Below are 20746 nucleotides of genomic sequence, written 5' to 3'. Positions count from 1 at the left end.
GGATGCTAATTAGGAGGACTAAACATGAGCTAATTATAAAACTATTTGCATAACCCTGTGCTAATTCGCGAGACGAATCTATTAAGCCTAATTAATCCATCATTAGCAAATGGTTACTGTAGCACCACATTGTCAAATCATGGACTAATTAAGTTTAATAGATTCGTCTCGCGAATTAGACTCCATCTGTGCGATTAGTTTTATAATTAGCCTATGTTTAATACTCCTAATTAGTATCCAAACATCCAATGTGACAGGTGCTAAACTTTAGCAGGGTGTAAAAAACCCCTTAAGTTTTGTCTACCTATTAGGCCGAGTAGCTTGGCCTTCCAAACTCAGGATTCCTATCCGTATCCTAAAGGAAAATAAATAAATTATTCAACGACGGGTGTCGGCGCGCATTGCTGCTATGCTGTGTGGACGGAGAGATTCCTGTTGAATTCGAAACTTCGACTATAATTTTCTTTCAAATCATAAATAGTTTTGAATTCCATTCAAACCATCGTGCTACTTAGATCCAATATAAATATATTTTGATTGTCTTCATTTTTTTTAAAAACCAATCAACACTTAGGATATGTGTGGGACTGCTCCACTTCAAGTTTTGCAGCTCCGCTTCAGATTCATTTTGTCAAACACCTCCAACTTCACTAGCACCAACTCCTTCTGGAGCACCTTAAGGGATGCTTCGAAAACTCCGCTTTCAAACCTTCTCTTAGAGTTAGGAGTAATTAACCATCATACCACATGTTACACGGTATACCGGTTCGCAAAACAAAACAGTTCCGTGCCCTCCTCCCGTCGCCTCCTTCCATTCTCCCCTGTTCACCGAGCTCGCGCCGCCCTGCCATCCGCGGTCGGGTCGCTGTCGCTGGACGGGTCACGCTGCCGTCGCCTCCTCCGCTGGCATTCGGGGCTGCTCCGCCGCCCGTGGGGCACCGCTGCCGGAGCTCGCCGGGGCGCTCCATCGGAGCCCGCGGGGTCGCTCCTCCGCCGTCGGGGCTGCGCCTCCACCGGCCGTCGAGGACCCGCGATCTCTGGCGCTCGCTGGGCCGCTCCTTCGCGGCCGTCGAGGCTACTCCGCCGCCCACGGGGCACTGCTGCCGGAGCTCGCCGGGGCGCTCCATCGGAGCCCGCGGGGTCGCTCCTCCACGCAATCCACTGGAATCAAATCGAGGTACGCCTCCCCCGCCCTCGTTGCCTCTGCTCCTGCTCTGCTCGCTCGCTTTCCCGGCCACCACTTGCCAACCCGCCGCTACCCGCTGGAGAGGGATGCTGTTGTGCCTGCGCCTTCCTATGCTTTCACAAATAGATGGAATTCGATTCCTGAGGCAAACGATCAGGGGTGTTGGCGCCTACCGGAGCAAAATTGGTACCTACGGGCAGCGCAGGGCTGCTGCGGAAAGGTGGCGCATGACTGGCGAAGGGCGAGGTGACGCCGCCATTCGCCGTGGAGTCCGGAACTCGCGAGACAGGCAAAGGGCAAGGTGGCGAATGGGTTATACCCAGTAACCCACAACACCGGACACCAATCGCCAAGCCAGTCTTCAATGTACACTGACACGTAAGTCCTACAGGAGTATAATAGACAATGCACATAAAAACATCATGATCTTAGAGTTGGAGTTCTCTCATTTGCTAAACAGGCGCAACGGCTTCATATTTTTATAGATTTGGTGAAGTGGAGTTGAAGGAAAGTGAAGTTAGAGTGAACTATTATTTCTGAAACGGAGCAGTCACAAGGTCACAAACAGACCCTTGATATACATGACCACAATACTTTGATGTAACTTTGTCAATATCCACAAGGATGCATGGTTTGTCTATAGCTTGTAGGTTAGCTTGCACATAGGGCCATAGGGGTGGCGTTGATGTGTGTGGCCGTGTAGGTGTGTGTTTGCGTGTGCAGTGCAAATAATCCGTCCGTTAGTGTGCATAATAGTATCTATAACCTACGAGAGTCAAAACAGCCTACAATTTGAAAACGAAATAGATACTAACTATACTTCGTGTATATGATCTAAAAAAAATCAACATTTAATTATACATGTTCAATATTTTGTGTGTACGGTTCCAACATTTTCATATAAAATACTAGTTTATTTGAAATGTTGTATTATGAGTTTGAATAAATGTTGAACTTGGCAGTTGGCTCCTAAATGCACACTAACATCTATGAACTAAAAAAATCAAAACACAGGATTCAAGTTGACATAACTAGATATTCAGTTTCAATTTTCAAACTATGATGAGCAATGAACATAGTATAACGTTAGGTTTGATTCCCTTTCTGCATGTAAACGGTGAACCTGCAGTGACTGATGATGGATCAATCGATCACCAATGCTATCATATATGAAAGATGCACTGCGACCATGGCCGTTCTCATATATCCCCCACCAAATTCCAGACTGGTAATTCTCCACCTGTTTCAAGCCTGCTATTCTTAACAGCTGACAGATAAGACTTTACACGTGTCAACAAAGGCACGAACTTAATCTATCAGCAACAAAAGGGAGAACTAAGACAAAACACTACAGATATACAAGATCTGCAATAAGGCATTCTTAAGTTACATCAACAATTTGTGGTTGCCAACAAATGTTTTCAAGTTTCCAATACCCAGACCATGCTGCTCATCTTTGCCGTTGTTTTGACTGAGGACCTAATGCAAGGAGAATCTTCTTCCTCGGGCCCTTTGTAAAAAAAACATTCATCAAAATCATATTCAACTAGACAAACAACTGGTTCAGAAAAAAAATACATCGCAATAAACCTTTTCAAGAAATTGTTGAAGATTATGTGTTTAGGGCTAAGTTATAACCAATCAACTGGAGGATCCAGAGTTGCAACCAAAATACACAAGAAAACAATGTAGACTAGCATAGAAAATTAGAAACACATAGCATAACATTGTTTTCCTTGTAAGAAACAGTAATTTGTTTTAAACAAGGTTTGCAGCTGAAGAATATTGGTCCTAGTTGAACAATGTTTTAAGGCTTCTAAGACAAGAAAACAAATCAAATGGAGAACTGTGGTGATTGGAATGAAAACGCCTGCTTTGCTACATTTCATTTCTGAGATGCACTTGGTAGGTGGTCAATGCAAACAGTAAGGCCTTTTAAATTCTGGAAGATACTATGCAGGTTCAATTTTCAGCAAAAATATTCTTAACATAGCCACTCTTCCCAACAGTAGTTGGAATCAGTGTTCTTAAATCCCCGTCATGGTGATAAGGTGCCACGGGAAGCCTAGTCAATCCTTGTCACCTAGGCACACCCAAGGCACCAAAGGTACCACCTTAAGAGCACTGGTTGGAATGGTGAGTCTATAAACCCAGGTTGCACCTTTATTTCCCCCATATTGAGAGTTGAGACATCAGCTCATTTCTACTGGATGATGAGTAAATAGAAACTTGCTAGCAGAGATGTTAAATAGCACAACACAAAGCCCTCTTGTTTGAGAAGAAACGAAGTAATTGTCTTCTGCCTACTTTTTCTAGCCATTATATCCAATGTTATGGCAAAAGCATGTAATATAGTATAGTATATTCTAGATAAGCTCTGCAGCTCCATTTCTAAAAAAAAGGAAATCAATTTACTTTGCTAACAGAAACAGTATGATTCTACTTTTTGACAGAAAAGAACCAGGTGGCCTTACTGTTTGCATTGAACACCTACCAAGTGCATCTCAGAAATGAAATGTAGCAAAGCAGGTGTTTTCATTCCAATCACCACAGTTCTCCATTTGATTTGTTTTCTTGTCTTAGAAGCCCTAAAACAGCATGCGCTCACATCTTTGCACGCATTTTGGCAAGTCCACATCCTAATAAGTTTAATATCTATGGATCCTTGATAAATTTAGCAAATGCACAAGTGTCCTTTTGGGGGGAAAATGTCATCATCCTTAAGATCATATTTGCTTTTCCGCAGAGATGCTAATATTTTTCCATGCTAGCATGGTACATAGTAAAAGGCAGAGCACGGCAAATAGTAAAAGGCAGCACACTTCCCACCTACCATAGGTACCCCCATGTCTTTGAGATCGCTCTCTCCCATTTGCCTCAATGCAGCCATATCCACCTGCAAAAAATAAAATAGCATGCCCCAAAAAAGGATGTAATGTTGTCACAATAATCGCATAAAGTCTATGCACCCCAATAATCTCATAAATCCAAGTCTATCATCACAATAATCACATAGAATATCTGGATCTGGTATATTTTTTTAAAAAAAAAGGTGACAACTCTTGAACTATCCCATCAGAAAACAGGTAAAAAACATGAAGCTGTATCAATGAAATAGAAATAGATAACGACGCAAGAATAATGACAGAGGACCTCAGAACAAAACTGCAAAGTTCTACGAATTAACAAGCTTTCAGAAAACAGCAAGAGCTTGTTCATAACCCATGCAAAGGTACAAGAAGAGAATTGAAATAAAACGCATCATATCTACACAGAGAAAATAATTAAATAGATTGAAGCAAATAATTTAGTAATCGAAGCTTACCTCCTCAGCCTGAAAGAGAACAAGATACTTCTCAAGTCCCAGAGAATTCAGCAATCCAGTAACCGTTTGTGGGACTTCTGTCTGCAAAATAGCATAAAGCAATGTATAACAAGCACAAACATTAGTGAAGGATTGCATAGACTAATAAAATTCATGTCACTCCATAAAATTTGTTAGTACAATTTGGGTAAGGAACTTGGATTCCTAGATAACCACGGGCAAACTGAACAAAAGTTAACAGGTTGCATCTGTTTCAAATTTGTTTTTTCTTTGATAATCATAGCAAGTTTCAATAAGCAGTATCAGAAGCAGCAACGAATGATCATGTTTCAATGATGTTAACTTCAGAAGGTTGTTGGTGTTCTAAATTGTAAGAAGATTCCTGATACAAGCAACAAATAACCTCAAAAATGAGCAAATATACCACCAGGACTAAGCTTGCAACAAGGACCTTACTGTCAGAGATAGATACTATGTCATAACTTTACATTCTGGTTTAATGTTAATTTCATAACGCCAGCAGCATTGTAGACCAGATGGCAGATGTGATTTAGGAAACATTTTGAAAATATTGGCGCAAATAAAACAATGAAGTTGGATCCAAAAATTCCTTTCTTTCCTCAGAAGCCTTGGTAAATTCAGGTCTATGAGAGGAAGTGCAGATACAAACCATAACAGGGGCTGTAGGCAGAGCTGCACTAGACGGAGTGATTCCATTAGCTTTCGGTACTGTATCGACAGAAATGGTGGATTTGCCAGCATAAGTTTGGGTTCTTGATGTGTCAGGAGCATCTCTTGTAATAAGACTTTGAGGTCTTAAAGAACCAGCAGATCTATGGGATGGCATGGGCCTAATCTGATCAAAAGCTCTTGGTGGAGACGCATCACCCCGAACACTTGTAAGCCTTTCAGGTGATCTGTGCCTCAAACCATCGGCTGTCCATGAGGAGTAAGGTTTTCTTGAAGAATCCAACTTCAACAAATCATCCACACTTCTTGCAGAAGGAATTCGACTTGCAACAGGAGAGGGTCTTGATGCTAGGACACCCTCCCTCGAAGAATATCTAGACCTTAACTCTACGGGGTTGTCTCTCATATCATACCTAGCCCTTGATTCTGGAGCACGGCCACTTGCATCGTATCTCGGCAAATTCTTATGGTTTCGGGAAAGCTTTTCACGGAGATCCACTCCATTCTGTTCTGCGCCACCATTGCTCCTCTGTAACAAGCCTTTCCTCATAAGTTTCAGTCTCAGGTCATCCTTGCCGACATGGCGATCTTCAAATATTTTGCAGGCCAATGCAATAATGTAAGTAGTGTCGGACATCTTCAATTCAAATCTTAGTGAACGAATACTAGAAGTTAAGGTTTATTATCACCTGAACCATCATCTCCAAGGGAGCTATTACTTTCTGTCTGTTGCCTGCAAAGTGTAAGTGCAACCACAGTGCTAAGCAATCAATTACAAGTTACAGAAGAAGTGACCTAAAGCTGGCAGTGAGGGAATGTGACAAAAAACGAACACAAATGGGACCACGTGTACTATGGCCTTTCAAAAGCAAATGATTTACAAATTTAAGATAAAATAAGGCAAAGAAAAGTGGATGCAATATGCAACGGAGGGTAGCTTAGTGGATGACAAGTGCATGTCCATATACATAGATATGCTGATTTGCTAAAATATGAACAAGAGTTAAATTAGGGAATTGAGGTGATAATAAAGTCAATGCCACACTCGAAGAGAAAACAGTACCCAAGTCTTCAGTAAATTAATAACATCTGCTTAAGATGATGATGATGATCACCAATAAATTGTAAAAAAATGATAGTAATAGCGGTAATCCAAATACACAGGCTACATGATGCACTGAAGTTTACACTTAATACATAAGAAGCATTTAGGCAAGTGCGAGTGATTAAGAATTTAGCATCGTGAAGCTAATGCCATGACACACAATTGGGGCAAAGAATTATGTCCTTATGTGATGCGCAAAGAATCCTTTGGGTATTACAATGTAGCTAAGAAATTTGCAGCATTTAAAAACAATGGAAATAGCAGATCCAAGAAAGATACCTTTTGTTTCTATGCCGGCTTTCATAAAAATCAGAATCAGCCACATTAGTTCCTAATCTCTCCCTCAAAGATCGCTTTTTCCCTGAGAATGGCACTTCATCATCATTAATAGTATCAGATATAGCCCTCCTTTTGACAACCTGTGGTGAAGAAAGTAAAGGTGAAGAAGCTAATACAAAAATTCATCAAGATTAGGGAAGCTAATACCAAAATTCATCAAGGAGAGTGGCTTTACTGAAAATGATCAAATGATACTAATAAGGAATCATATGGTATGCGTGCGTGCGCAATTTAGACCTTGTCACTAATAGCATAAAAGATCTGAATGCAGAATGTGCACACAAGACACAGCAGATTGGTAATCTTCAACATAACCAACGGATATGGATAATAAACGCCACTGGAAAGGGCATGCCCTAAACAACGCTTGCAAGAGAAGATCCATTACATGAGCTTCTGTAGTTTTTCGCCAAGTCAAAATATTATGCAGTCATTCAAGTGATACTTACCTCATGCACATAGCAACACAAGAATGAACATAATCTGCAAAACAAATCCCACCCATTGACATTTCATTCCAGCAATGCACCCACCGCGATTCACAACCATTACCAATCCCCTCTTAGTTCTCTCCAAGCATATTGAAGAGACATGCAAACAATAAAACAGCAGTAGATCCAGAGATTCCTCTGCTAGACTCCACAACATTAGAACAACCATACAGGCATAGCTTGTGCCAGCTCACACACCTAATAGTCAAACTTAAAGCTATGAAGTTGTCAGTCGCCCACAAATCAAGCCATCTTCACAAAATCACACCTGCTAGCATCCCTTGAGTTGAGGTGACACGGTACGTTTTTTGTACCCTCGGCAGACAACAATCGAATCCAGCAAAATACATCGACAATTTGACACCCCAAATCGCATATCGTCCCTTAAACTGATACGCAACATCGCGCACACTAGATTCGACCTAAGTTTAGCCAATAGCTCTACACAGACCTCCACCAGATCATCTGCCCCGTTTCTTCTTCTGCTCCGTTTCTAATCAATACCCTGAACGACGGCAAATCCCTGGCGGGGGATGATGACAGGGACGGCTCACCTGACCGCTGCGGCCGAGGGTGATGGTGACCTGGTGCCTCGAGGACGCCGACGACGACGAGGCCATCTCCGCCGCCGCCCACGCGCAGAGAGGCGAGGGGCGCGACCGCGACAGGGAAGCGGCCGAGGGCGGCTAGGGTTTCGGGGAATGGAGATCGGGGCGTGCGCGGAGACGGAAGTTTACCGGCGCTTGGGACGGGATGGGGGAGGGGCTCGCTTTGGTGGCGCTGCGCACACAGACGGAGGTCCGTGCGGGCCTTCTTTTGCGCTTTTCGACCGCATTTTCAATATTATTATTACGGAAAATTATATATGTATATCCGATTTGTTTTGTTTTCCTTTGCAGTTTTATTATTTTTTTGAAGAAACAAAGTAAACTAAGTTTAAGGTACAGAACCTAAAAAGAAACGCGCAGTTGTTAGCAAGAGCCCGGAAAAAGGAAAAGAAAACATGAAAGATTACAGGGCCTCCAGCCAAGCCATCATTGCAGGAGCCTAGGTAGAAGCGACGTGCTCACGGCGAGCAAGGATCGCAGACGATGGCGGATTAGCCACGTGACTGGATCCGCTGCACGTCATGATCTTTGAATCTACTAACGGTTTTTCTTTCGTGAGAATGAGATGCTTGAGATCGAGAGTCCTTTTACTCTGGACGTTGTTGGTATAAAATTCAACTATTCAAGGTAAAGTCAAACCGTAGACCATGAGTCCTTTCACGTCAAAAGTCAAAACATAGAAAAGAAAGTCATTTGAGAATTTGTATTATTTTTAAGGAGTATACGTTTTAATAAGTAAATAATGTTTAGAACTAGCTAGTTCTTTATATTTAAAATAATTAGCTTACCGTAAATATCGTACATTTAAAAGTCTTTAGCATCATTTATTTAAAACAGGCATAGTACTTTATACCAATTATAACAAGACAATGTGATAATTCGCAATGTACAAATCTAAATGAGTTTAGAGAGGAGAAGTATATGTTCAAGAATCACCTTTAGAATGCTCCCATATTTGGCAAAAGTAACACGAAGTAGTTTTTATCCACAGTTCAAGTGTTGTGACTCATTTTCAGTTGCTTCATTCCAAGGTTATAACAAAAAGAAATCTCAAAGTTACTTAGGAAAACAATGAAGCAAAATAAATTGATCTAGAGATGTCTTTTGTCACAGTTGTAGGTTGACATCATTGTTCACTATGGGAGTGTTTGGGAGGGGGGCTAAACTTTAGCCCCCCATTTTAGCCAGATTTTAGCTCTCTCCTCCCAAACACCTAGGTTAAAATGGGCTAAAATGGAGGGCTAAACTTTAAACCCCCATAATCCATTAGCTCCTCTAAGGGGTGCTAAAATGGACTAAAGGGGGCTAAAAGTGGTCCCCCAGACCAATTTCCACCCCCTGCCCCCCTCCCCTCTCTCCTCCCCACACGCTTCGCCCAGCCTCGCCTCTCCTCGCCGACCCCGCCACCGCCACCGCCTCCGCCTTGCCGGCCCCGCCACCGCCGCCTTCCCTCCACTGGCCTCCTCTCCGCTGGGTCCCGCCGCCTCCGCCTCGGCGGCCTCCGGCAACCCCGCCTCCTCCGGCCCGACCCGCCGCCTCCGGCCAGCCCCGTGGCCTCCGGCCCGCCCCTGCCTCCTCCGCCTCCGCAACCCCCTCTCTCTCGGCGCCGCCGAGCCCGTCCTCCCCGTCGGCGCGGGAGACGGGGAAGAGCAGTAGGACGATGGCGACCGGCCGGATCCGAGGCGACCAGTCGGATCCTCGCTCCCCATCCTTGTCGCTACCGCTCTTCCCCTCCTCCTACCTGCCCCCGCCGATGTCGTCGGCCCCCGGGACATGGAGCGCACGCCTAGAGCACTCCCTTCCCCGCCAGCGGCCCCTCCTCCTCCCTGGCCACCTTCTCCTCCGGCGGCGCGTTCCATGTTGCGTGGCTGCGAGCGGAGGCGGCGGCATGGCAGGCGAAGGCTACGACCACCAAGGCGCCAACGATACTAGTACTCGCCACCAGGAAGGGCGCCTAGACCATGGGCGCCACCGGCGAAAGCGAGACGCCATCGACGATGCTGGCATCGGGTTGCAGATCCTGGTCCAACACCGCCACCACACGCGGGGTAAAGGAAGAAGGAGAGGAGAGGGTAAAGGAGAGGAGGTAAATAAGGGTAAAAGAGTCTTTTGACAATCAAAATGCTAAAGTTTAGCCCCCCATTTGAGGAGGCTAAACTTTAGCCATGGCTAAATTTTAGCCCCTTCCTTCCAAACAGGGCCTATACCGTATCTTAGAAATAAAATGCATCGTGTAGTCAAGTTAACAAGATGTCAAAGCAATGAGATATAAAAGTATATACTACAATAAAATTGACAGAGTGTCAAAGACATCGATATATGACAAGAATCCACAATTTTGATTTTTGAAACAGGCATTTAAAACCCCCGCGGCAAGGCCTTGAACACAGTCTTTTCTATACGCAAATGACTTTTTTTCTTTCGTGCTGTACGCCACGAACTCTCTGTTTTTTTTCATCGGGTACGCACACAAGCTCACGAAGACACCAACATTCACCAACACGCATCTCGAGGCACCGGTCACCCCCTTCCTCCCTCCATCTCCCTCCTCTCGACGCCTTATCCTCCATCTCGCCACGGCTCCTCAGTTAAACCCCGTCTTCTCCCTCCACTCCCACCCCACCATTCCCACGCAAACAAATGCTCCTCTCCTTCTCCCCGCACCCTTCCCCTCTTCTCCTCTCCCTCCCCTCCACCTCCGCCTCCAAGCCCCGCGCCCGCCTCCAACCTGTCATCGCCTCCGCCTCCGCGTCCCCCTCGCCGGAGCTCCTCGGCAAGTCCGCGCTCCGCCGCATCTCTGACAAGCTCCGCAGCCTCGGCTACCTCGAGACCGGTTCCGAGGCCCCCGCTCCGGCGCCGGTCACGAGCGGGGATGCCCCATCGGCCGGTGAGATCTTCGTGCCCACCCCGGCCCAGCTCCCGCGCCACCGCGTCGGCTCCACCCTCGACCCGAGCTGGGCCACGGCCGACGGAGAGGCCGGCTCCGCCACGCGGCGGCGGGGGAGGGGGCGCGGGAGGGATGCGCCGGGGTCTTCTTCGATGCCGCCGTCCGCGGCGGAGCTCGCGCTGCCGCGGGACGAGCTCCGGCGGCTGCAGGGGATCGGGATCAGGGTGAGGAAGAGGCTCAAGGTGGGAAAGGCGGGCATCACGGAGGGGATCGTGAACGGGATACACGAGCGGTGGCGGAACGCTGAGGTCGTGAAGATCAGGTTCGAGGATGTCTGGGCTATGAACATGAGGCGCACGCACGAGATTCTCGAGGTGAGTGCTCCCTGTGATGTTTGTTCTTCTGGCTGTGCATGTCCAAGTACAACATTGTGTTGTCCTGGGCAACAGGCTTAGTAAATTAGGTTGTTGCTTGATATAATGATGCTTGTTTATGTCAAACGCCTGAACACCACTGTTAGTTTCGTTTCCCGAGTTGATAGCACAATTGAGCTCTTAGTATATGATCACACACTCTTGGTGTGAAGCTATCAGTGAAAAGAAATGAGCAGAATATCTGGTTAAAATACTGGGTTGATGACTTTGAAATTTGAACACATATGATCAGGGTGTAGTGTATTAGCAATTTAGGCATTCAGAAAAGTATTGCTTCATTGAAGTAGTTTTCATTTCAAGTTCCATTTGACAAATGAGACATAGGAGAGAAATAGTGTATAGTTGGAACCAACTATCTCGGCTTGCATTTGACAGTTCAACATGCTCTGTTTCTTTTTGGTGATAGAGGAAAACTGGAGGTTTAGTCATTTGGAGATCTGGGAGCACCATCATATTATATAGAGGAACCAACTATAAGTATCCTTACTTCCATTACAGAGAAAGGATGGATGGTTTTCTTGACGAAGAATCATCAGAGCAGAGCAGCTCTGGGGATGAGGATGAGGATCCTGGTGTAGAATCAGAGGCGCTGAGTAACAGTGCGGAGGAGGATGAGACTAGTTTTCATCATGATAGCAGTCATGAGAGTAGCGAGAATCCTGTTATAGCTTGTGCAGAACAGAGGAGTACAGGAGAGGGAAAGAATAATAATATAGGATATTTGAAACAGAGCTTAAGCAGAGAGAAAGATACAGCTCATCCAATATTATCTACCAAACGGCTTGTTTTTGATACACTCGGGGGCAATTTGGACTTGAGAGCTGGAGCTCCAAATCAACAGCATGCAAGATTGCACGTAAAAACTCATGCTGATCATCTCGGTAAAGTTGGTCCTAGAGATCGATCATCCTTAGTGGCTGGTGTTGGTTCTCCAAATAAGTTCCGATTACAGTTGCCTGGGGAGGTCAAACTTGCAGAGGAAGCAGATAGATTACTGGATGGGTTGGGCCCAAGGTTTTCTGGTTGGTGGGGGTATGATCCCCTTCCAGTGGATGCAGATTTATTACCAGCTATTGTGCCAGGATACCGTAGGCCTTTTCGCCTTCTTCCTTCAGGTGTTCCGCCTAAGCTAACAGACAGGGAAATGACTATCCTTAGGAGACTAGCTCATCCCTTGCCCTTCCACTATGCACTTGGTAATGTTTGGTACTTTGCTCTTTTCCACTTCCTTTGACAATATTGATAAGGATTGCTGGTTTTAGTTTTGTGGTGTCCACTTTCCAGGAAGAAGCAGTAACCTTCAAGGGTTGGCTGCATCCATGATCAAGCTATGGGAAAGATGCGAGGTAGCAAAGATTGCAATCAAGAGAGATGCTCACAACACTGATAGTGAGCTCGTCACTGAAGAATTGAAGGTAGGTAGGTACTAATGAATTCATTGCTCAATGCCCAGTCATACAGTACATTTTTTGTGTGCTCCTGGATTGTTCTGGTAGAAGTGGCAGAGTTTCAGTTTCTTGCCATATATCATCAGATTTGGAGATGTAAAGTGTCGTGTATGCTTCTTACTTGCTTTTTGTACACTTGTTCATCGCCTCTGTATATGATCAGAAATCAGGCAAAATACATGCTAGTATCTGGTGTTATCCAAATCTATATGGAACTTCCGGCTTTCATTATTTTTTCATTGTACTTAGATTATCCATTCCCAAAATCAGAATGGTAAGTCCCATTTTTTTTAAAATGTTGCAGGGATTGACAGGTGGAACCCTATTATCAAGGGATAAGGAGTCCATTGTATTCTACAGAGGGAAAGATTTCCTCCCCCCTGCTGTTTCTCTGGCAATAGAAAAGCGCAGAAAGTGGGGCAGTTCTACAATCTACAAGACCAAGCCTAACGCTGAAGAAAGCACGCTTGCTCAGGATGCTTCTGTACTGAAGGTATCAAGTGATGTCTCTGTACAAATTCATGAAGAGGTAACTTCTGTCTCAGAGAATAGAGCAGAATCTCTTAATACTGTGGCCCAGAATGTGGAGACTAGATTATCTCAGGTATGCTTTCAGCTATCATATTTGTTTTTCTTTTATGTCTGCTGTCTGACTAAACATATATACAAATATTTTTCAGGCCATAGCAGAGAAAGAGAAGGCTGAAAAACTTCTTGAAGAACTAGAAAATGCATCTCAGCCTTCAAAAGCTGACACTAGAGAGGTCATCACGGAAGATGAGAGGTACATGTTGAGGAAAGTTGGATTGAAGATGAAACCATTTCTGCTGCTAGGTGGGTATTCTCCTCGATAATTTCTGAACATTGTTTATAAAATACAATTTCCACTCTCTACATACCGAACAATTAGGTTGCCCCTATCTTAGCTTTAACTAGATTAGCTGATTGAAAAACAGTATTAAATCTTTATATCTAGAACTATAATGAGTTTGTGGATACAACAATTCCAATACTTTCTGATCATTTCTCAGTTCTGACATTGACAGGGTGGGTCCTATGTGATTTTTTGTTGCTTGAAGCACACAAATTTGGAACTATTCTTTTATCTCCTGTGAATCACCTGGGAAACTTCTGTTTCAATACAACCCTATACATCACAATTTGTCTGTTGTCACTTTATCTGCAATAGCAATTCACTCACCCCATCCAAACAGAGCTAGAGGGAGGAGGGACACAACCTGTTGCAAGGATAATAGCATTATCCCTGCCAAGGCACCTAATAAGATGCATAACTGGTTTAGGAACACATCTTACATCCTGGTTCCACTTAGTTAATGTCAAGTCTGGGCATGTAATACAGAGATTATCTTTAGGGAAAGGTTATATTGTGTAGCTAGGGCAATGGAAAGATCCCTGTAGTTTCTCCATGGAATGTCTTTCTCGCTCACTTATGCTTTACATTTATTTCCATTTTTCGGTCTTTAAATCACCTTTTAATTGATTTGCAGGGAGGAGAGGAGTTTTTGATGGAACTATTGAAAACATGCATCTTCATTGGAAGTATCGAGAACTTGTCAAGATTATCTGTAAAGAACACAGCCTTAAAGATGTTGAATATGCTGCTCGAACTCTAGAGGCAGAGAGTGGTGGTATTTTGGTGGCAGTGGAAAAAGTGAGCAAAGGGCATGCTATTATAGTATATCGAGGAAAGAACTACCAGAGGCCATCAACTCTCAGGCCAAAAACTTTGTTGACTAAAAGGGATGCTTTGAAGCGTTCCATGGAAAACCAACGTTGTAAGGTGCGTCTTATATCCATTGTTTTGTTATGATTTTCTTGTGCTGGCATCCTTGGTATTCTTAATAATTTATCTTGTTCATTGTAGTCCCTGAAGCTTCATGTGCTTAATCTGTCAAAGAATATTGACTACTTGAGGGACCAGATGAATTCTAGCTACTATTACAATGCCATTCATGATCCTAGTGTCAACTCCGGTACACTACAGCAGAAAAACGAAGTAAACATATTCAAACTTGAATGTAATTCAATTGCCACTCAGTGTATTCCATAAATGCCTGATTATTTGTTTTATTTCCATATAAATGGTCAAGGAAGTGCCTGAACTTGCTCCCATGAGTTCAGAACCAGAGGTTGAGGAGTGCACTTCAGTTGAGATGGATGGTACCTTAAATTTAACAAAGTCTGGAGCTCCTTTTGATGACAATGATATGCAGGTCATTTGTCCTCCCTTATGGAATCCATACATTATAGTTTGGTTCTTTACAATCAGTTTATCTGAGCTAATGTGGCTACTGCACTGTATTTACAGAGCAAAGTCTGTCTCAACAAGCCTGGAGATGGTCCCTCTGTGACCGTAAGTCCACCATGCCTGACTGGGAGATCTAGCACTGTTTCATTCAATGGTCTGAACAGACATGTAAGTTTGTCTGCTTTCCCACCATATGCATTTGTTGTTCCCTGCTGATGCCGATTAACTAATGTTGCAGCAAAACCAGTATGGCTCTACTGTGACATTCAATCCAGATAGTCATAGTGAAGGAGATTCAAAAGATGTGGATGCATCAAAATTTGATCTGGAATCTGATCCTCTCTTGCCTCTGAGAGCAACACCACTCACAAATCAAGAAAGGCTTATGCTAAGGAAGCAAGCGCTCAAAATGAAGAAAAAACCAGTACTTTCCATAGGTATCTTTCTTGATCTTATCCGAGCTATTGTCTGCACTAACTTTTAACTGCTTCGCTAAGCATCTGATTTATGTCTTAGGGAGGAATAATGTCATCACGGGGGTTGCAAAAACAATAAAAACACACTTCAAGAAGCACCCTCTTGCTATTGTGAATATTAAGAACAGAGCTGATGGGACTCCAATCCAGCAACTGATATCAGAACTGGAGGTATGTAAGTTGTAACATGGAATAGATCCTGAATACCCTGAATTCATCTGAGCTTCTTTGATGTCCAATGGAAACAGGAGGCGACAGGATCGGTTCTAGTGTCACGAGAAACGAACAAAGTGATCTTGTACAGAGGTTGGGGAGCAGAAGTGGCCCAGAAAAGCTCAATGGAAAATAGTGCAAATGGAGAAGAAAAGGAGGTGATATCGCCTCAGCTCCTGGAGGCCATCAGGTTAGAGTGTGGATTGCTTCCTGGCGAGTCAGGATAGCTGGATCCCAGATAACCTCCCCACTGATCATGTGTTACGGAGGAATCGTACTGTTTTTGCCGGTGGATTAGTGGATCATACACATATAGAGCGCATGTATGCAGCGAAGAACTGAAGCTGCGTAAGAGCAACGTGTGGAAGAACTGCTTGCTGACGTAGTTGTGCCATGCTGTCGAAGTGTCGATGCATTTCTTTGTCGCCGTCGCAATTGTTGGCGGCTGCGCATCTTTCCTTTCTCTTCGTTTTCCTGGGCCATTACATCCAATTATTATCCATTCGAGGCTCTTCCGGTTGTGCAGATAAGAACGCAGACATGGGCATGTTTTAGCTGTAGTGTCTTATCTTCTTCCCTGTAGATATTAGAACGACCTGAGTAAATTTTCCTGCAACCTGTAAACCTAATGCCTCAGAAACTCGTTAGCTGTTAACATCCGGCACAAGGTAGTGCCGCCCGTCTGCTGGAATCTGGCAAAAGACCTGCTGCAACGGTGATGTCCGCAGGAATCCCACTGAGGGCAGCACCTTTGCTCGCATCAGCCATCCATCCATCCATCCGTTTGCCCTGGCCTGGCCATTGCAGCGTGCAGACTACAGACCGCAGGCGGGCAAGAACAGTGGTGCTACATGACCTGTCGATTTGTTTCGGCACTGACGACACCAAGGTTCCAGTTGCCACTACCAGATCTCCTCCTGCCTATGCGACTAGTAGCAAATTTTGCCACACCGTGCGCTGAAATCCTGCGCTTCTTTTTGTGAAGGTACGAGAGGTTTGTCCTCGCAAACTGCCATTGTTTGGGGTTGAGCTCTCACTTCGTTGCAGGCTTGCACAGCTACCCTGAACCGGTCTCTGCTCTCGGCATTTTATTATAGCAATCTGTCGTACGAAAGAAAGAATCGATGTCGTGAATATACTAGTACGTGCTAGATGCGGCTGTTGTGGTGCGGTACGTGTATAAAGCCGTATCTTGCTGCCCTGAAAAGAAGAAGAAAGACGAGGGGCACGGCTTTGGGCTCTCTTTGTTTTCCCCCAAACCTGAGTACCTGACGCTGCCGCTTTGCCAGTTTGCCCCTGCAAGAGGACAAAGGGATGCCTTTTGGCGTTCAGCCTGGTGCGAACGCAAGTTGTCGTTGTTGTTGTATCGAAATCGCTTTTGCCCTGCCTGGGACATGCAGACCGGGGGCGCCACGAAAAAGAAAGGTAAAGCTTCTAAAAAGACTGCACCCTGGGCTGCATATGCTTTGTTTGGCGTGTCTCTGGTTCAGTTGGTTCAAAGGGAATCAATCTGACAATCTCAATCCACCGCACCCGCAAACCATGCCCTACAGGCCCAACAAAACCAACGCGTGTACAGTGATGATCAGATTCAGCACATGATGCGTTCATCATCAAACAGATGGTCTACCATGTCCGAAAACTAGATGCTCTGTCCTGGGCGTGTTTGGATATTAACAGTGTCACGTCACATCAGATGTTCTAGGAGGATTGAACATGAGCCAATTGTAAAACTAATTGCAGAATCCCTAGACTAATTCGCGAGACGAATCGATTAAGCCTAATTAATTCATCATTAGCAAATGGTTACTGTAGCACCACATTGTCAAATCATGGAATAATTAGACTAAATAGATTCGTCTCGCGAATTAGATTCCATCTGTGCAATTAGTTTTATAATTAGCCTATATTTAATACTCCTAATTAGTATCCAAACATCCGATGTGACAGGAGCTAAACTTTAGCGAGTGGTATCCAAACACCCTAGGTAACAAGCATCTATGCAAACCTATAAACGGGTCAATCTACTGAAACCCGAAACATTTGTTTCATCGCAGATGGCAACCATCATTCTTTTCATAGTTTCTGTGAGATTCCTAGATGGTGCAACGAGTTCAGTTTTTCCAGACCAGGGCACAGCCACCAGGCTAGGCAAGTAGACAGTGGCGAGTCTATTCCAGATGGGTCCGTGCAAGGCAGGCAGTGGGAGCTACCAGGAGCTGCATCGGATGCCCGTGCGCCGTGCGCCCACCAACTTATTCCTTGCGCGCGATCTCCTCCCCTCCTTGCCGGCTTATCATGCCGCTCGACATATATGGGGCATCATGATAGCCAGCACAAGACAATCCGTCATCAGCCGGGCACATGAAAATGAATGCTCCTGGGACATCCCCAGAATTACAGGTGACCGGGCCACGAGCCCATGCGAATCGCCTGTTTTCGCTTCGGGGGACACCCCGCTGGCTGGCACCATGGATCTGCAGCGTCTCTCCCCTTGCTCGTTTCTGCTCTGGAGAGTAAAAGGGACTCATCAGACCAATCATGCGCCATTTATTTCTTTTGGTAAGATGGTGATCTGGTGGCCTCGCATTTGGATAAAAGTAGGTTTTACATATGAGATTGTTCCGGTAAAAGTCGGTGCTACATTGTTCTTGGTGAAATTCCTGACCTGGGAAGGAAAACATTATAGTAGCGCAGTAGCCTTGATGAACATCCTACACTTCAGTTTTGCGCAGCTTATTTCTCAGCTTTTTCACAGATTAACCAAAAGCTGTGCGATTAAACTACAGAAACCAAGAACGAAGTGTAAGTAGAATCTGCTTTTCAGTACGGGCTTTTGGAAAAGCAAATTTTGCACAATGACAATGCATTCATGGACTCTCTTGCGGCTGGATAGTATAGCCTAGGGTAGATGTTGATCATAGCAGCAGTTGGAGGTTCCAGATCTTTTGAAGGGGCTGCACTATTTCATAGCTCGGAGATCTTGGCGAGATCTCTGCACCATGGCACGTTCAGTGGACGCTTGATAGATCGGTGCGCGGACCATGACTCCATGACATTCCGGTCAGTGCACAGTGCATGCATCGCGCACCTTTCCCATGATTCCCCATCACCAAAAAGGCGGTAAGCATCCATGCACAACATGCAGCGCTGGCAGTGCCTGCCCGGCCTGCAATCTGGAAGGAGCAACATGGAGGGCGCACATCAGCTAGCCATGTCACATGTGACGTATAGCCTGTGTGCTTACAAGAGAAATGCATTTCACCACAGAAACCAATGATGCATGCAGTTGCATCTTGCTTGGAAAGATTTTCTTTTCTTTTCTTTGAAGCACCGATCAAGGTCAAGTTTCTGCAAGCTTATGAAGAATAGCATACGACGCATAAGTTATTTTGAAATGTAAGGAGTAGCATATGTACTTATTCTTCTGACGTTTTGATATAATAAAATATACTCGCTCTACTTCAAATCGTAGATCATTTTAGTTTTATCCTAAATCAAATAACTTAAATGAAACGAAATGAGTATAGTATCATAAACAACATTGACTGATTAACTTGACTGAAGAAAATTAATGTAGTAGATGCATTTCGCACCACCAAATTCGCGGTAGATCAGCGGTGGGAAGACATTTTTGAGAACCAACCACCAACCAAATAGAAACCCCACCTACCCCTTCTTTCTGTGCTCCCCTAGCGCCACCAGTGTAGTTTATTCTCAAACAAAAAGCGGTCAGTTAACTTTGGCTGATTTTTTTCCTTTTTGACTTTTGTACCTTTTTTTATAAAAAATGATCATGTCAGTGCTTTTGATCTTGTCGCTCCAAGATATAGCTTTGCTTGTAATTCATATACCTCGGCACGTTGAAACATGCATGTAAAAGACTAAACCAGAAAATTTAAATGTAAAATACATTCCTAGTGTTTTGTAGATCAGAGTACACGTAGAATTTTTAATCAAAATCACAAATTTATGACAAAATTTATTGAATCAAGACATTTGTCCTCATTTAACATTTCCCACGGAAGCATTACTGATTTTTCTCACACTTAATAAAGACTAATTTACGATATGAGCGTTCATAAAATATATTTGCACTGTTCAAATTGCAAGAGTAAATATGATTACTCCATCCCTGAGTTTCAAATTACTTCACATATATGCCCTTTGTTTTATGAGAAATTTTAGAGTGCTTGAAAAAAATAAGAGCCGTCCATCCGGCGAAATCGAATGGTGGAAACAAAGGAAGTACAATGAAGTATCGAAAGAGAAGTACCACAAAAATAGTGAAAAATTACTACAATGCCCTTTTAATTATGTGTAAATCTATTTAATTCTTTTTTGGTAAAAGGGATGAGAAAGGAAAGTACCTGTTTAAAAGTATTGTAACTTTTAGAAGTTGTTTATTTCTTTAATTTACAGTTCTTTGCTAATATATTCCAGTTTTTAGAGACAAATAAAGTAAAAACGGCCTTGCTAGCGCTCGAACGTCCGGCGGGAGCAACTCCCGTCGGATGCATGCATCACCATCCGTTTTAAATCTAACGGCTATAGTAGTACCATAATAAATACCACTAATTATCCGACATTCCGTTGCAACATCAAAACAAAATAGCTGCAACATCGAAAATCTATGGTTGCAACATGAAAAAGATGTGAAAAAAATAGTTCAATGTAAACATAATATTCATGAGGAAAAATTCCCACCGCAACATTGAACACATGTTTCATGCAACATTTCCAAAAAATCATCATATGTTGAGTTGGGGTTGAGCTCGTACGGGAAGAAATATTGCAACATGAAAAATTGACAGATGAAACAACAAAAGCCAACTATTGCAACATCGAAACATCTCAGAAAATCAATCGTGCAACATCAGACGATACGTTCATCCGCAACACCCGTGCGCATCTACAGCGTTTGCAACATCCAAGAATCCCTACTGCAACATCGTGAGATACCTATTGCAACATGGCAGTCGGGGGCTATCTTCAGATCTAGGCTCCTATGGCCATCAGTGCTGAAGATCCTGCTGCGGCTGCTGCCAGTGCCGACGTGCACGATGATGCTTAGCTGCAGCGTGTCAGCCTTGATCTCTTCTTCTCCATCCTCTCCGTCACCTCGACAAGGCCCTTGGAGCGCTACCCCCTATCAGTGGGAGGGAGGGAGAGGAGGGGGCGCTGCTGGGCAGAGCAGCAGGAAGCAGAGCAGGTTGGGGAGGAGCCCTCGCGACGGCGAGGCACCATGGCCAGCGGGAGGGACGGAGAGGAGGAG

The 20746-nt window shown here is 44.3% G+C and overlaps 2 protein-coding genes across 2 annotated transcripts; one reads left to right on the top strand and one right to left on the bottom strand.

The window, feature by feature from the left end:
* Window positions 1–2352: 2352 nt before the first annotated feature.
* LOC101756696 (ankyrin repeat and SAM domain-containing protein 6) lies at window positions 2353–7955 on the bottom strand. Its single transcript, XM_004975828.3, has 7 exons — window positions 7691–7955; window positions 6586–6725; window positions 5891–5934; window positions 5182–5789; window positions 4512–4592; window positions 4020–4082; window positions 2353–2696 (listed from the first exon to the last, which is right to left on the bottom strand). Exons 1-7 carry the CDS (start codon window positions 7754–7756, stop codon window positions 2637–2639), a joined length of 1062 nt encoding a protein of 353 aa, XP_004975885.1. The 5' UTR covers window positions 7757–7955; the 3' UTR covers window positions 2353–2636.
* Window positions 7956–10052: 2097 nt separating this feature from the next.
* Window positions 10053–16126, top strand: LOC101756149 (CRM-domain containing factor CFM2, chloroplastic). Its single transcript, XM_012847887.3, has 12 exons — window positions 10053–11005; window positions 11472–12261; window positions 12350–12480; window positions 12818–13117; window positions 13194–13347; window positions 14022–14314; window positions 14399–14530; window positions 14625–14747; window positions 14843–14950; window positions 15021–15219; window positions 15299–15429; window positions 15507–16126. Exons 1-12 carry the CDS (start codon window positions 10385–10387, stop codon window positions 15696–15698), a joined length of 3174 nt encoding a protein of 1057 aa, XP_012703341.1. The 5' UTR covers window positions 10053–10384; the 3' UTR covers window positions 15699–16126.
* Window positions 16127–20746: the final 4620 nt, after the last annotated feature.

The sequence above is a fragment of the Setaria italica genome, chromosome VII (assembly GCF_000263155.2).
Source record: "Setaria italica strain Yugu1 chromosome VII, Setaria_italica_v2.0, whole genome shotgun sequence".
Classification (NCBI taxonomy): Eukaryota; Viridiplantae; Streptophyta; class Magnoliopsida; order Poales; family Poaceae; genus Setaria; species Setaria italica.
The sequence above is the reverse complement of the archived record's forward strand: the minus strand, read 5'-3'. Positions and strand labels throughout refer to the sequence as shown.

What these genes read in the sequence shown, in the direction of transcription:
- LOC101756696 (XM_004975828.3), bottom strand. Translation starts at nt 7,756, where the DNA reads ATGGCCTCGTCGTCGTCGGCGTCCTCGAGGCACCAGGTCACCATCACC. An exon ending in CCTTGGAGATGATGGTTCAG is followed by an intron (nt 5,790 to 5,890) that starts GTGATAATAAAC and finishes AAATATTTGAAG; the next exon opens with ATCGCCATGTCGGCAAGGAT. An exon ending in TTCTCTTTCAGGCTGAGGAG is followed by an intron (nt 4,083 to 4,511) that starts GTAAGCTTCGAT and finishes TATTTTTTGCAG; the next exon opens with GTGGATATGGCTGCATTGAG.
- LOC101756149 (XM_012847887.3), top strand. Translation starts at nt 10,385, where the DNA reads ATGCTCCTCTCCTTCTCCCCGCACCCTTCCCCTCTTCTCCTCTCCCTC. An exon ending in GCACGCACGAGATTCTCGAG is followed by an intron (nt 11,006 to 11,471) that starts GTGAGTGCTCCC and finishes TTTTGGTGATAG; the next exon opens with AGGAAAACTGGAGGTTTAGT. An exon ending in AACTGATATCAGAACTGGAG is followed by an intron (nt 15,430 to 15,506) that starts GTATGTAAGTTG and finishes CAATGGAAACAG; the next exon opens with GAGGCGACAGGATCGGTTCT.